This window comes from Lolium perenne, chromosome 7 (assembly GCF_019359855.2).
Source record: "Lolium perenne isolate Kyuss_39 chromosome 7, Kyuss_2.0, whole genome shotgun sequence".
In the NCBI taxonomy this organism is placed as follows: Eukaryota; Viridiplantae; Streptophyta; class Magnoliopsida; order Poales; family Poaceae; genus Lolium; species Lolium perenne.
In genome coordinates, this window is record NC_067250.2 from 245,791,556 (window position 1) to 245,807,702 (window position 16,147).

The 16,147-nt window shown below is 43.4% G+C and overlaps 1 protein-coding gene across 2 annotated transcripts; it reads left to right on the forward strand.

Moving 5' to 3' along the window:
- Nucleotides 1-6,772: 6,772 nt before the first annotated feature.
- On the forward strand, nucleotides 6,773-13,951 carry LOC127313166 (K(+) efflux antiporter 6). Of its 2 annotated transcripts, none has more exons than XM_051343716.2 (20): nucleotides 6,773-7,205; nucleotides 7,445-7,488; nucleotides 8,435-8,493; nucleotides 8,603-8,675; nucleotides 8,775-8,836; nucleotides 8,920-8,995; nucleotides 9,134-9,208; nucleotides 9,431-9,502; nucleotides 9,617-9,700; nucleotides 10,119-10,187; nucleotides 10,645-10,722; nucleotides 10,828-10,916; nucleotides 11,228-11,324; nucleotides 11,441-11,494; nucleotides 12,017-12,112; nucleotides 12,309-12,497; nucleotides 12,569-12,646; nucleotides 12,856-12,900; nucleotides 13,105-13,191; nucleotides 13,285-13,951. In XM_051343716.2, the coding sequence occupies exons 1-20, from the start codon at nucleotides 6,908-6,910 to the stop codon at nucleotides 13,363-13,365; spliced, it is 1,806 nt and encodes a 601-aa protein (XP_051199676.1). In that variant the 5' UTR covers nucleotides 6,773-6,907; the 3' UTR covers nucleotides 13,366-13,951. The 2 variants fall into 2 exon arrangements, with proteins under 2 accessions (XP_051199676.1, XP_051199674.1); XM_051343714.2 differs by having other exon boundaries at nucleotides 6,780-7,205; nucleotides 13,105-13,197.
- Nucleotides 13,952-16,147: the final 2,196 nt, after the last annotated feature.

Genomic DNA, 16,147 nt, shown 5'->3' on the forward strand with positions numbered 1-16,147 from the left:
GCCTTTGCTACGTGTAGGGAAGGCCCAGTAGCTAGTGATTTTCCAAGCTCACCTCCCAATTTGGGCTGAAAATAAGAAAATCCTATTGCACGCTCAGTGCGTGCAGTACACACACAAGCTCACGAGGTCGATCGACATGGGCCAGCCCATTTAATGGGTAGTGGTATTCTGTTGTGTTGGTTTTTTAACGGTTTCGGGAAGATTCCACAACCTTTCTTCAGTCCTCCGGTTTTTCCTTTTTCTTTCTGTTTTCCTGTTTGTTTCTTCTTCTTATTTTTTTCTGTTTTTTCTTTTTCTTTTCTTGCACTAAAAAGTCCCAACATTTTAAATTTTTCAACATGCTTTAAGGCTGAACACTTTAAAATATGAATATTTCAAATTTGAATATTTTTTAATCTGATCTTTTTGAACTTCAATTTTTTTTATTTGAACATTTTCCAAGTTTGAATAATTTTTATATCTGAACATTTTTCAAAAAAAATTATCTGTATTTTTTTACTTTCACTTTTTCAAATTTGAACAATTTTTATATATGAACCTTTTTGAATTCTGTGAAAACCATGAACAAAATGTGTTCCCAACTTGAGGTCTCCCATCCGGTATCAAGGAACGAACCAACCGGTCTATGTGGTGGATCAGTGGATGTTGGTATTATTCAGGCGTGTGGACTTTTGAACACAATCGAAACGTTGACACTTTAATGGACCAGCCAATTCGGGCGAATCTCTTTCCCGCACGCACCAGGTATCAAATAGGAGCTCCCATGAAAATACGTTAGGACAGATGTGTCGTGGCCGGACTACTCGTTATAGTGTAGTCCTTGGGCCCGCCCGGCAGCGAGCGAGTGGCCGCTTCGCCTTCTTCTCTATCATCAAAGCCGACCGCTCGGCTCATGTGCACGACATTGATGACGGTTCGTCTGATGTCCTTTTTAAAGACAAGCGGTGACAAGCACAAGTCCCTGCATCAATTGACATTGCCCTTTCAGCCTTGCTTGCTTCCGGAACCACCGACGGATGAAGCATTCTCACCCATCGTCGGCATTAATAGGCTATGGTTGTCCTAGCACGAGGCCACCAATTGCGTCAAATACAACATACTCGTGCTGCCAAAACTGACGGTGTCGAGGGGCTTTGCCATCAGCCTTGGAGGGCTGCCCCTGCCGCCACTGCATGTCAGCAAGGATTTCACCTATGAGGACTTCCGCCGCACGCATAAACATGCCTTGTGGCTCGACCCAAAGTACGACACCGATATCGGCTGCTGGCCCGCGTTATTTCGGGAGGAGCAAGAGGTGGCGTTGAACCATTTTGACAGCGAGCACCTACTAGAGCACCTACTACTGGAGAAGAACATGGTCTAGATTTTGGCCAAGGCCCGGTCTCACGTGAAGGACGTCGTCGAGAACGCCCGCAGTGTAGCCTTCATTTCAATCGGCTACAGAGGTCAGCATCGTCACCCTCGACTCCGACGAGGAAGAATATGGGGTTGTTGGTGGCCTATGGCGGCACGGGCACCTGACCCCAGGGATGAGCATCCGATGACAAGGACTTTACCTTCCTTTTAGTTGATTTAATAACCTTTTGTTTCTTTCTCTTTCTTCATTTTTTTCTATGAGAGATTTCCCATCTTAAAAAAAACAAAATGTGGTGTTTTCTATCTTATGCGTTGGGTCGCTGAACTAACCAACCTAAATAGACAAGCGAGACGTGTGTAAATTTTGTGTTTGCGGCCCAATCCAAATTAAGCAAAAAAAAAAAAAAAAAAAAAAAACGAGTGCACGTATTACATCACCCCTCCACTTGATCTTTGACTGGAAGCTATGTAGCTGCCCAGCCGCGTGCGGAGCAAATATCGTCGATGCATATGCTACCACCACCACCAGTCAAGCTATGTTGGCCGAGCGCATGCCGCCGATCCCCTTCTTCCCCACGGGCGCGACTCTGTGTACCCCCTCCGTTCCGATTAAATGGATACGAGTGCATGCCAGTTTTAGGTTAGCATCCTTGTGAAAGGCAGTTTCGATCTCGTCGATTAAATAGAAACAGAGGTAGTACTAGTCTGTCGTCGTAGCAGTACTAGTGTTGGCGTGAACTAATCCGTGGCAAAATAACACTAGTTAAATGATATTGTTTGCTAAAATAAAAGGATATAGCGGAAAATGTGCATAGAAGCGGACTAATGGGTCTCCTAACTGGGTACACTGGACGGAGGCATTTTTATGTGCAGGTGATCCAAACGGATAAAAACGAACATTTTTTTGTGAGTGTGCGTACACAACCAATTAATCCTGGGAGACGAGCAAACAAGAAGCCAGCTTGTTCCCTGCGGCAGCATAAACACAGCCATCACCACCACCGGCGACGTCGATTCATTTGAAAATGAAGGAGCTATACGTCAAGAGCACGGTAACAGAGGACAAAAGGTTGGCGAGCGTCCAATCAACAAGGACAGTTTCCCTTGCGACGCAACGCGGACCGGAAAGCCAAGTCTGGCTGAGGCCGAGCCTAGTGGAATCAAAAGCTGAAAATGTGAAACTGCACTGCAGCCGATTTGGCGTTTGACCGGCCGGACGTCCGCCACCGCCGTCCGCCGCGGTGCGCGACGGCCGAACCACACCCATCCGATCCGATGCCTCCACTCGAGCTGGAGAAGAAAACAAATCTACCGCTAGCGCCAGCCGCGGATCGACCTCGGCTCTAAATAATGCTCAGATGTCAGATCTCGGTGGGTGGCGGCCGGCCAAGTGAGGTACGCTCCCACCACCGAGGATAGTGTCCTATCACCTGCAAGCTGCCTCCTTTGTTTCGGAAAGGCCACCATCCTCGTCGTCGTCGTCATTAACGTAGGATTTCATTGCTCTGGACGTGAGCTTCGATGTTCCTGGAGGGGTCTATGTTGTTGCTGTTGATCCTCAGCTGCAATTTGCTACTGACACGCTCACATGCTATCTTGCTTTGCGACAAAACTACGAGCCTCGTTCTCATTCATAGGTCATTTATTTTTCCCCGCGGCATGGTTTTAGCCGTATAATTTCGAGAAGGACAGTACTGGGCGTCCCTGAATTTGATTTAAATTTCCGCCCATCTTTGACGCTGTCTTTTTTCTTGAGGCAAGAAAAAAAAATCCGTTTTTGCTTCTGATGTAGCAAAAACGGTTCATCCTGAAAAGAAAAGAAAGAGGATGAGCTCGCCGGATAGACCACCGGAGACTCGCCGGAGAGCCCGTAGCAAAAATATATGCAATTGTAGCAAAAATGGATATCGTCAAAAACATCAACGGGGAACTCGCCGGAAACCCAAGTAGCAAATATATTGTGCAATTGTAGCAAGACCGTAAAAAATATTGTAGCAAAAATTCATTTATACGTTGCAAATCCAAGTAACAGAGACCTCGTCAAAGACAGCGTCACAAATCTCGTAGCACAATTTATGTACTAAACTAGCAAAACTACAGAACTATTATAGCAAAAGATCAATGCTATCATAGCGAAACCTTCAATAATTATACCGGAAAATTATGCACAATTTAGAACTGTCGTAGCAAACATTTTAATGCTATGATGCCATTCCCTAGAACATATGGTGCAAAAACATAAAAAAGTTGTAGCAAAAACGTTAGCGACCTATGGACTAGTGGTAGGTAGGAACATTGGAAAATTGGACTCGTCGGAACACACACAGGAAACCACACGTGGGATCACCGGGAACACCATTGACGGGCGGCAGCTTGGCGTCGAGGCGGCGCGCTGCTGGTTGCAGCAGGAGGCGGTGAACCGGTCGGCTGGCCGCGGCGGTCATGGCCGGAAGCCGGAGCGGTAGATGTCGTCGTCCGCAGTTCCCGCCCCCACGCTCATCTCGCCGAGAGCCGACGTCGCGCCGGTACACGGGATCCGCGCATCAGGAGGCGGTGAAGCGGTCGGCGCTGGTCGCGGCGGCCATGGCCGGGAAGCCGGAGCGGTAGATGCTGATCTCGTTGAGGCAGCAGCCGACGTCGACGCCGGCTCACGGGATCCGCGCGGACGATGGGGAGGCGGCAACGCCATCGATGAAGCCCTGCTGCCTAGGATCCATGGCGGTCGCTCTTGCTGCGGGGCTCCTCCGATGGCCCCCGGCGGCGGAGCTTCCTGCGGGAGGCGCGTGAGGCTAGGGATGCAGCGTGCGTGGCCGGAGCTGCGGCTGTGTGTGTGGTTGGGGAGCAGCGGCGCGTGGCCGAGAGAAGGGGAGAGGAGCGAGCGGTCGTGCTCCTCATCAAGAAGATAAGGCTGGATCCAGGAAAGAAAAAAAAAATTGAGCGGTGGAACGTGGTTACGTGGGAAAAGGTCGTCCGCACGATCGGTTCCATCGGACGGAGCCGCATCAGGAGGTTGCCAGGACGAAATCCCCCGGGGGGATTGGATCATTTTCCTTTCGAGAAACGGAGCAGAGAAAATAAAGAAAAATGTCCTAATATGTCATTTTGAAAAGGGAAATGCCCAGGAAATTTACAATCCAATTTGTTCTACAACTCCTAGGGAGTACCAAGTATGAGACCGATGTAATTGTACTTTCACGTATATATGGTTTGACTCGTAGGGAGTACCAAGTATGAGACCGATGTAATTGTAATATGTTTTTTTTCATTCATGTTTAGCCAAACAGAGGTTTTATGAAATTTGGCCCTCTCTGGTTCGCATATTTTTTTGAAACGTGGACTAAAAAAACACCATAATGCAGTGAGAGGACATATGCAAAGAAGATTATTTAAAACACTATTTCGTAAGAGCAAAATGCACATGTGATCTTTATGCGGTTGCAAGCGGGAGAACAAAAATGTCCTAATATCTCATTTTGAAAAGGGAAAAGCGTAGGAAATTTACAATCCAGTATGTTTACAATTCCTAGGTACCAAGCATGAGACCAATGTAACTGTACTTACACATATGGTTTGACCTTGATTTGATCATGCTTACTGTGACTTTTTATTCATGTTAAGCCAACTAGAGATTTTATGAAATTCGGCCCTCTTTCGTTCGCAGATTTTTTGAAACGTAGAGTAAAAAAACACTAGAATACAATGAGAGCACATATGCAAAGAAGAAGATTTGAAAACACTACTTTATGAGAGCAGAATGAATACATGGTCTTTACGTGGTTGCATTACTTAGTACTCCAATTCCTAAAAAAATATTTGGTTCTCTAAACTCTACAAAGATCACTAAGTTATACACTTTCGGGAGATTTCAATGGTGTAATCAAACACCTTTCGATGCATATTCAAGCAAGGATGTTACCACATTACAACGATGCAACATCGTATTCCTGTAAAGAAAAAGTTGATTTTAAACCTTGAACTCGTAGAGGATGTACGACTCGAACATCAAAGTCGAAATCCCTGCTGTTCGCACACTAAAATATGTAAACCCAATCTCTAAATAAATCTTCAAACGATAGCCAAACAAAATTATCGACGTGGCAAATGGATAGCCGACATTGGTGGTTCTGCGCCAAGCGCTAGCATGGAAAATACTAGGCCCACTTAGTGAGGCCTAACGGCCGAGCGTGTCTCCTCCGCATCCCCTAGCATTACACAACCTGCTTTGGCGATGGCCATGGAAATGGGTAGTTGGTTGGTGGGTTTGCAACGATCGTGACGTCACGATGACAGTGAAGGTAATGTCCTGGACGCCCTCCTCCTCCAGTCACCGTAGAATAGCTTCTAGTTGCTGCAATAGAATGTTTGCAATAGCGCGCTCTGAATCGGACTCTAAGTTTGCATTGTCAACACCGCCAACTATCGGTAACAAATTCTGCACTTCGCCAACATGAATTCCATATGTTGGCACTGGGTTATGATCATGCCTTGGAGCTGCCAAAGATTGACTTGGATTCAACACTTGAGAAAGCGCAACTCGAGTCAATGTCACTTCATCTTGTCATGATCAATAGCTAGTGTCCTTCTATTTTTTTTTGGGTTTATTGGGCTAATAATTACTTATTTAGTCACACTATTTCATTAGGAATAAGCACATAAGTGTTGGATATTCAACCTGTTTAGTAGCAACCATGGCAACATCTGGTTCTTCATCACTCAATGCCGTAACTTTTTAAGAGCTCAAGGCCACAATTTTATCCCCCGAGTCACTCTTGATCACGGTCATCCTCCTCATGATACTCAGCATACACACCAACAACTAGAGGCTATTCCAAAATCTGAGGAGGAGGGCATCTAGGACATTAGAATTCAAAATCCAACCTTTTTCTCTCACCGAAATCCCCCCCTCCCCAAATTTCTTGGCCTAAACCCTAACAATACTGCGCAACTAGAGGCTAAACTACGGCAATCCGAGGAGGAGGGCATCTGGGACATTACCCTAGTCATCGCCGCATGGTCACAATCGTCGCCACCCTAGGGAATTTCGTGGAATGCCCGAGACGCAGAGGAGAAAAGGTGGAGTGCCGAGCCTCACTCTGCCGGCCCAGTCTTCTTAGGGTTTAATTTAGACCAGGATTACACAAGTGAACTCCGAGTTGAGGGTCAGGTTGTCAAACCTCTATACAAGTTCAAAGTTTAAAATCGAGGACACTTCATATCTTTCTGTATTCTTCCGTCATCATCATAAATACAGAGGTAGTTAGTTGGATTTACCCAACAGCTCGGAAGGAAGGAAGGAAGTGATACCATAACTGACCCCATTAACAAAAGAAATCCTTCTACAAATGTCTACTCCTTCCGCCCGCCGCACCTGCACTGCACACTCACACACGCACAACGCACGCATTCCATCCCCTCTTTCTCTCTCTCTCTGCGTGCGTACGGTGCGCGCGGCGCATTTCCTCTCTCTCTCTCTCTTCCACGACACGACGCACGTACGCGCGCTCGCTCGCTCCCAAAATCTAAACCCCACGCACCGACCACTCCGCCGGCGATGCCGCCGCGCCGCCGCCGCCATGGCCCGGCGCCCCGCCTCCTCGCGCTCCTCCTCCTCCTCCTCCTGGCCGCGTCCGCCCGCGCCGCCGGCGACGTGGGCGACGAGGAGCGCGCGGGCGAGGCGGCGGCCGCGGTGGCGCGCGCGGAGGGCGTGGCCGCGGCCCTCGAGGCCGGCGGCGAGGCGGCCCGCGGCAATGCCACGGCCAAGGGCGAGGGCGAGGGCAGCCTCGCCGACATGATCGACCGCGCGCTCGAGAAGGAGTTCCCCGACTCCGAGGGCGACCAGGGCGGCGGAGGTGCGTTGGATCTGGGTTCCCGGGTGCCCCACCCGCCTCGAGGGCTCCGCCCGCCGCGCGGGATCTGGTCCTGCCGCGGCGCGGCGTGGCGTGTGTCGGTGGCCGACCGCCTAGATCTCGGCCTCGGCGGCTCCGCTGCTGGGAATTTTGGCCGATTGTTGCAGCGTCTGTGTGTTTCTTTTGAGGTCTTTGGGTTGAGCTGGCTCGTGCTGACCTCTGCTGCTGTGGCATTTTTGCAGAGACGGACCCCGGCAGCTTCAACAACACGGTGGCGGAGAAGCAGGTGATTCATCTCTTGTGACAGTTTACTTCGTTTTCATTTATTACGGAATCTGGTAATTTTTTTGCATTGTGGAGGTGTTCCAAAGGTTGAAATGTCCGGGTCTTGCTTACTCGCTCTAGGTTTTGGAGGCTACCTCATTATATGTGCGGTTTTCATTAATTGTGGAATCTGGTTAAAGTTTTGCATTCTGATGCTCATGGAGCTTCCAATCCAAAGGTTGAAACGTCCGGGTTCTTGCTGACCCACTCTAGGTTTTGGGGATTGGCTCATTATATGTGCGGTTTAGTTTCTAAATATAACGGCTGTAGTCGCGTAGATACGATTACATGCGAGTTGCATACTTGCATGTGCCAAAGATATTTGATACTATCATGAATGTCTAAACTGGACGGAGCTGACATTTGGACAGAGGTTACTGTGCTAGGTTCGATTGTAAATCAACAAAGACCCGTGTATGGTACCCAAGCAACTTTGCAACACAATTAGTATTTGCTTCTGGTGAACCTAAGCTACTAACCTGCCATACATATAACTCATCTGAGTTTTGCATAAAACCCGTTTTCCCAGCTCACATTCAGTTAGACATTTGATCTTCTGCGTTGCTTACACTAAGGAGCTGCACTAACTTGCATCCCCTTCTCCTATCATATTTCTCAATTTCGAGCAACATATCCGGTTGCATTCTCAATTTGTTAATGTACTACCCTTTCCATTTTGAAGCATAGAAGCAGATTTGCCATATGATCTGAATTCCGAAGTATGCACATATGGCCCAATACAAAATTGAAAGACTTACTCATCAGATAATATTGCGGTTTGATGTGGATACATTGTAAAAAATGATGAACTTGTATCTACTATTGGGGCACTTTGTATGTGTTTGCTACTGTCTAGTACTGGTGGTTATATATATAATGCTCATCTTGTTCTTGTACTAATCTGCCAGGGTGTCCTGGAAACTGTGGCCAGAAGAGTAACGAAGAAGAATGAGACCAAAGACAATAAGTATGTTCCTAATCTACATTTGAGTCTTCTGTTTTCACTTGTAATGAGTTAACCTGGATTGATTTCACAATCACTTGTAACTATCCCAAATTTGTGAATTCATCCCTAGGTCGTTTCCATTTAAAGAAGTTTTCTTGGACCGGTCAGAGCAAGAGGATGTTCCCACATTGATTGATCGGAAGGTATGGTTGCAGATTTTTTTTTGTAAGCTACTTCTGTGAGTGTTTTCGTATTTTACTCTGTTTCACCTGTGTTCTGTATTGGCACAACTGCAATTCCAGGATAATGTATTTATTATATCGAATCGGAAGTCAAAGTACCCTGTACTGCAGCTGGACCTTACGTATGTTGCCTAATTATCGCAGATGATGTGCAAAGATCAAGTATCTGCACAGCATCATAACTTAGTTTTTTGAATTACTGTAGGTTGATATCAGATCTTGTTGTTGTTATTGTATCCGCTACATGTGGTGGGATCGCCTTTGCTTGCCTTGGGCAACCAGTGAGTGCTTCTTTTGTCTTGGTCTCATTTCTTCCCAATTATGCATATGGCCCGTGTAAGACATAATTCATCCGGCTATTTGTGACGCACTATGTAATATTATAGGCGACCTAAAGAAACTCCATAAATATATTGCAGGTGATTACAGGTTATTTACTTGCAGGATCCATAATTGGCCCTGGTGGTTTTAGCTTTGTCAGTGAAATGGTCCAAGTAAGGTGCTTTTGTCTTTGTTAACCTTTTCTTGATGCTTAATCTAGTTCGAATGGAAGTTGCATGCGCTATTACATGCAATTAAAGAGTACATGTGTACTTTCCACATGTTTCTGCTCAAGTTTTCATACCCTGCCAAGTTTATGAGAACATTTCGTAACGAGTATATGGCTTGTATTTATTTCACACAGTTAATAATATGATTTCTTCTTTTCTATCCAGGTTGAGACAGTAGCCCAATTTGGTGTTATATTTCTCCTGTTTGCTCTGGGACTTGAGTTTTCTACAGCAAAAGTATGTATCTTTGATAGTTTGATTTTTATATGCAATTGCTCATTTGCTAGGTATTCGGATCCAGGTCAATAGGCACCTAATATAATAATAAGTGATGTTTCAACTTTGTCTCAGCTCCGAGCCGTACGTGCGGTTGCTGTTCTTGGAGGATTGCTCCAAATTATACTATTTATGTTCCTTTGCGGCATTTCGGCGACGGTATGTTTTATTTTCTGTTGATGTTATGAATATTGATCACGTCAAATGTGTTATTGTATGTTTTTATATCCAAGCACCTTGATTCGTAGTAATTTCTCAATGAAAAATGATTAGAATAATAGTTGTTTGGTGCATCCATAGAACTTAACGTTGAGACTCATTTGAGTGTTCTTCAACTAAAGGTGAAGAGATCATGATATGCCATTGACACAGTCAAAGTTGTACAACAAATCACTATATCATTTGGGTAGCTTTTGGCTCTCCTGTATTTGTTTGATACAAATTGAAGGTGGTTTAGCCCTAGACTTTTCTTCTTTTCCTACAGTTACATAGTGCTTTGATTTTATAATTCTATCCCTGAAAGCATGCTGAGCAATTCTATTGTATTTTGCTTATTCTCTTAAATATCAAATTGCAGCTATGTGGAGGCAAAACTAAGGAAGGTGTTTTCGTTGGTGTTCTTCTTTCTATGTCTTCGACAGCAGTGGTAATTGCTAAGTATTTGATGTCGAGTCTTCAAATTTGCACCTCTCATCTAAGTTGGGAATTGATATGTAGTAACTGACCTATAATAATCAATGGTTTTGTACACGAGAATTCGGACACGCATCGAAACCAACGCACGTGCAGCACACGGACTCACAGAAGCATGTGCATTGTCCCCTTGTTTTTTAGCGACGATTCACCATTTATTTTTTGTGTTTTGTGCCATGCATTCTCTCGATTGCACGCTAGCTTTGCTGTAAACAAACTTATCGTTCGATAAATAACACATGACAGGCAGGTTTCACTTCTTTACTTATTTGGTCTATGATGCTTGACCTGACCTGACTCCCCCCATATTTAATAGGTTTTCTGAATGGTGTATCACTTACTGTTGCTGATCTTCATGCTGTATATCCATTTCCCTTTTTTCATCTTAGTGAAACTTTTTTTGGCTGCAGGTTTTAAAATTTCTGATGGAAAAGAACAGTATTAATGCCCTTCATGGTCAAGTGACGGTAGGCACACTCGTACTGCAGGTATTGTAAGGATACATATTTGTGGTATGGATGGATGACTAAAGCCTGGCGCAAAAATGATTGAATTTATGTCAGTTGCACTGTATTGACATGCCTTCCTCTCAGGATTGTGCTGTTGGTCTTCTTTTTGCACTTCTTCCAATTTTGAGTGGCACATCTGGTCTTCTTCATGGTGTCGCATCAATGGCAAAGTCGTAAGTGCAATTCATTTTCCCTAAAACTTATGTTAATCAATATGTAATTTTATCAGAACTCGAATATGTCGGCAATAGGTATTCTCGATGTCTAAATGATGGGTGTATTACTGTATTTGACATAGCACTATAGAGTGCCTGCCTGTGCCTCGTATCAGCAATAGTTTATGACTTTTCTCATATCATATGACATGGCTTATCATATTCTCCTATGTATATTTGGTTTGCCTGCTCATGTAGAAGTTTCTTACCAACCTAATCAGGTATTGGAGTTAAAAAAAAATCTAACACAAAACTTCCAATATTCTCAGGCTTGTCATGTTGATATCATTCCTTGCAATTCTCTCTATCCTCTCCCGGACTTGTGTGCCTTGGTTTCTTAAGCTGATGATAAGTCTTTCGTCTCAGGTGAGTATAATTGCGGGCAAACAGAACATAAGATCTTTTTGAAAAATTAATTTTAGTTTCCTCTAGAACATTACACTGACCTTATACTAATGCTCTGATTGCTGCATTTCTTGCAGACAAATGAACTTTATCAGTTGGCAGCGGTTGCATTCTGCTTGTTATTTGCTTGGGTGAGTTTATCTACTGCTTGTAGGATACTGTATTATGTAATAACAGTGGAAAAATGATTATATTTTGAACACTGCTGGTAAGAGTTTGCATGTAGAAGATGTACTAAAACCTGGACAAAAGTTGCTTCCTAAATGTATGCAGTAAAGTAGGGCTGAAAATGGCTACATTAGCCAGAAACTAGCCAGAGCAGTAAAAACGCAAGTCTTTTGTTGGAGTTGACTTTATTCAACTATACTTGGATCGATTATTGCATATGGGTTTTTATGGACATGTAGCTGATATGCAATCCAACACTGCCTCCCATCTTTCCTTAGCTGCAATCCAAATTTTCACACTTTATTGTACATGCCTTTTCAGTTTTCACCAACCTTTTCTTTGTTCTTATTGGTTTACTTACATATTGTATGAATAACAGGCATTTGTATATTTGACATTTTGTACTCTTCAATTTTAAACCATCTCTTGTAGGAGTATGTTAATATTTCTAATTATTTATGTGTGGCCTTCCTTCTATGATGCAGTGCAGTGATAAGTTGGGCTTGAGTCTAGAGTTAGGATCATTTGCAGCTGGAGTGATGATATCAACAACTGACCTTGCACAACACACTCTTGAACAAGTAATTCCTTGCTGTTATCTTAGTCTTTTTTTTGTTGCTTTGCAAGGTTCTCCACCTTTATTATAGTTCAAAGGGCAACTATAAATCAGTATTTGGTTTCATCTTTCTCCTACTGCTTTAGTCAAACTCATAGCTAGACTCTTGTAGTTAGTAATTCATTATATGCTTTCTTATTTCAGGTTTGTTCTTTCTGCAGATCGAACCTATTCGAAACCTCTTTGCTGCTCTTTTCCTTGCCAGCATTGGGATGCTAATTAATGTCCATTTCCTGTGGAACCATGTGGATATACTTCTTGCAGCTGTTATTTTGGTGATAACTATAAAGACATTTATTGTATCTATTGTTGTAAAAGGGTTCGGCTATAGCAACAAAACGTCTCTTCTTGTAAGTATTCATTATGCATGTTTACTATAGCTCTCATTTAGTCACGCACTAATCTCATCTTTTTTCTACAGGTTGGCATGTCTCTTGCACAAATTGGGGAGTTTGCTTTTGTTCTTCTTAGCCGTGCTTCAAGCATCCATCTGATTGAGGTTATTTATTCATATATTGTTCCTGATGTAATTACAAGTTAAAAACTCTTAAGATGACAAGCATAAAATATCTGCATGAAATCGTTACTTCAACTCTTACTTTGCTTCTCAGCATAGTTTGCTGGTACTACTTGTCTTGTTTGGTCTATTTGACACTAAGTTCACAGCTATGTGTACTTCCGTTTGACAGCTGCATTAATTTTCTTCAGGGCAAGCTATATCTACTTCTTCTTGGAACCACTGCACTTAGCTTGGTACCTATCTAATCTCTGAACTCTTTGTATGTAACCTTATTTGTGTCAAATATGCCAAGTAGAGACTCGAATGAGATCATGGTCATGAACTCACTATGCCCACTCTTTAGTCATTTGATTCACTGACAGCCTTTACCCTTTGATTACATTATGTCGTCATGAAGTATGTATAGTGAACTTACTGCTTTATGTGTAACTCTGAAGGTAACAACACCCCTGCTATTCAAAATGATCCCAGCAGTTGTCCACCTTGGTGTTCTTTTGAGATGGTTTTCTGTTGATAGCAATCAGGTGGAGGTACACATTCATCTCAATTGAGTTCATCTATCGATTGTTTTACTCTGGGCATGGTTGCCAATCAATTCATCGGTTCTTCCCTTTCAGTTGGGCTTAAAAGGTGACGTCATCCGCATTGATAGCGGCAAGCGCATAAATGTGATAGTCCAAGGCCCGCATGACTCATGACATACTTGGCACACTGCAAACTACGTTTAGTATGGCGTAATTTAACAAGCTCTGTAAAGTGTATTCACAGCATGTACCTAAGAGTTTATAGCACATATGCGTGGCCAGGAGGGAGTGGAGGCAAAAGAAATCAGATCACGTTCAAGGTGTGCGGGATCGATCCTTAATCCACATAGTTCTGCGGGCATTGGAAGAGTGGTCTCCTGGATGATTGGCACACTGTTGCTAGCAGCTGAAGTGTGATCCCTCTAATGAGGGTTTTCTGTAGTATAAGAATGTATGCTGATCAATTGATCAGATTAGTGTGATAGGATTTAGGTTTGACCCTTACACCATTGTATTCATTCCACAAATTGTACGTAGAAAACAACCTGATCATGAATCTTGCTGTAGTGAGTTTGACAGTATGATTTCCCCATGTATGTCCCACATCTGCAGCTCAAGGGGAGGGTTTGAACAGAAATCATTTTGTATGTGTTTTTACTCTTCGCAAGAAATCTGATTAGGACTACTTTGATTAAAAAGATTTTGTAGGACATGAATCCTAAGAATCTTTTTCTATGAATGTCATTTGATTAGATCTTTAGGAATCTTTTCAAGGATTTCTTTGTACCCAATTTTTGGAGAAAACTTCTCCTGTTACAGTTCCTTTATTTTTCCTATTTATCAGACACCTATTGTCCTATTTCCTCTTCGTATGTTCTAGCATCACTTGAATCAAAGAGGCCATATTCAATAGCCGACGATACTATATTTTCTGTTGTATACGTACTGCTGCGAACGGAAAATTTATGGATGCCACCTTGCATCTCTCTGTGTGCTGAACTGATGGCTATTAGTTCATTTGTTCAGTTTCATAAGAGCTTTTTGGTAAGATTAATTTGCTGCTTCTCGTCTTGTAGATGGTTATAATTCGCATCCGCTAACATCAATTGTAACGATTTTTTGTAAAAAAGGACCATCCTCCCCAATTCATTGACAAAAAGAACCACCTGTGAGTAGAATTGATAAAAAGGACCACCTCATGTGTGGCGGCAGAGCCCCCAGGCAACACGTGTCGCCTGCCGCCGCCGTTGCCCGTGGCGGCATGTCCACCATAATCAATGAATAGTATCCTGATTGATGAACAATGCACGTTAGCTACAAAATTTGTTGAATTTGTCTTTTTTGCTGAGCCCAAAATACAACGTAATTTTTAGTGAATTTTTGCACGATTGTAGTGCCTAGAGTTAGCTACATGTAGGTATTTTTTTCGAATTTTTTGAGATGTTTAAAAAAAATTCAAAACGGGCTACTATTAATAGATCATGATAATGTGGACATGCCGCCACGTGCCACGGGCAACGGCGGCAGGCCCTGCCGCCTCCGACTGTGGCGGCAGGCGACACGTGTCGCCTGGGGGCTCAGCCGCCACACAGGAGGTGGTCCTTTTTGTCAATTCTACTCACAAGTGATCCTTTTTGTGAATGAATTGGGGAGGGTGGTCCTTTTTGACAAAAATTCCAATTGTAACTCATAACATAAATCTCAGCTTGTAGTGTTGATCAAATTGTCCTCCACTTTGGTGTTCTTCCTACCTGCCCTTCATTCCCTCTCCCGTCTTTCTTCACAAGACATTATCATCTGTGGGCGCCAATATTACTCTTTCCGTTCTAAAAAGATACGTATAAAGTTAGTCAAGAGTCGATGCATGATTGAAATATGTCCATGACACATCTTTTCAGACCGGTCCTTTGAAGGTGCCAGGCGCCAGGTCTTGACGCTTTGTCTTCCTTTTTACAACGGAATTATAGCATTGTCAAAGATGATGTGATAGCTGGTGTTCCTAGATATTTTGTTGACGGAATAATGCCTGATAAACTGAATGACACATCCATTTGTAATGATACGAAGAAAAATGATCCAGAAATACTAAAGGACTATCGGCCTAACAATCCATGCATGCAATGTTCTCTTCAAGATCGTGTCTAAGGGTGTGTTCGGTTCTGGAATGGCGTGGGATGGAATGGAATGGTTCCGTTTCAGAGGAATGGAATGGTTCCATCCCCGTGTTCGGTTTGGACAAAAAAGAGGAACGGAATGATACCGTTTTTTGTTCGGTTGGAGGAATTGGAGAGCATAACGAAATGTGGTTAAATTAAACTTTTGTCTCAAAATCGTAATTAACAATGGCAAATAGTAATTTAAATCTCAAAATTGTAATTAACAATGCCTAATGACCTTTTTAATCTCAAAATCATAATTAATATTTTTTTTTCGGTTGGGGGAATTTGGAGAGTAGAACTAAATGAGGTTAAAGTTTAATCTTTTAACTCAAAATGGTAATTAATAGTGGTAAATGGCCTTGTTAATCTCAAAATCGTAATTAACAATGGCTAATTATTTTTCGGCCGGATTAGTGGAGTGCTTCGTAATTAATAGTGGCTAACTAATAACCATTCCACCACATTCCACCGATTTGGTGGAATGGGTGCATTCCGCATATGGAGAGAATATTCCCTTTCGAGGAACCACTCGATTCCGTTCCATTCCACAACCGAACACAAGAATTGGCTTTAGGTGCGGAATGGTTCCGTTCCAGTCCACTCGGTTCTAGAACCGAACACACCCTAAATGCCCTGTAAATCGCCTAAGACCCCTCCTGCAATGTATTATTGCATCATCATATCAGAGTGACTGATAATGCTCTCACTGCGTTTGAGTGCATAATGCGGTACATACTGGATCATCGGTGCTTATCAAGTTTTGTGCATATAAACTAGATACAACAAGGCAAGGCATA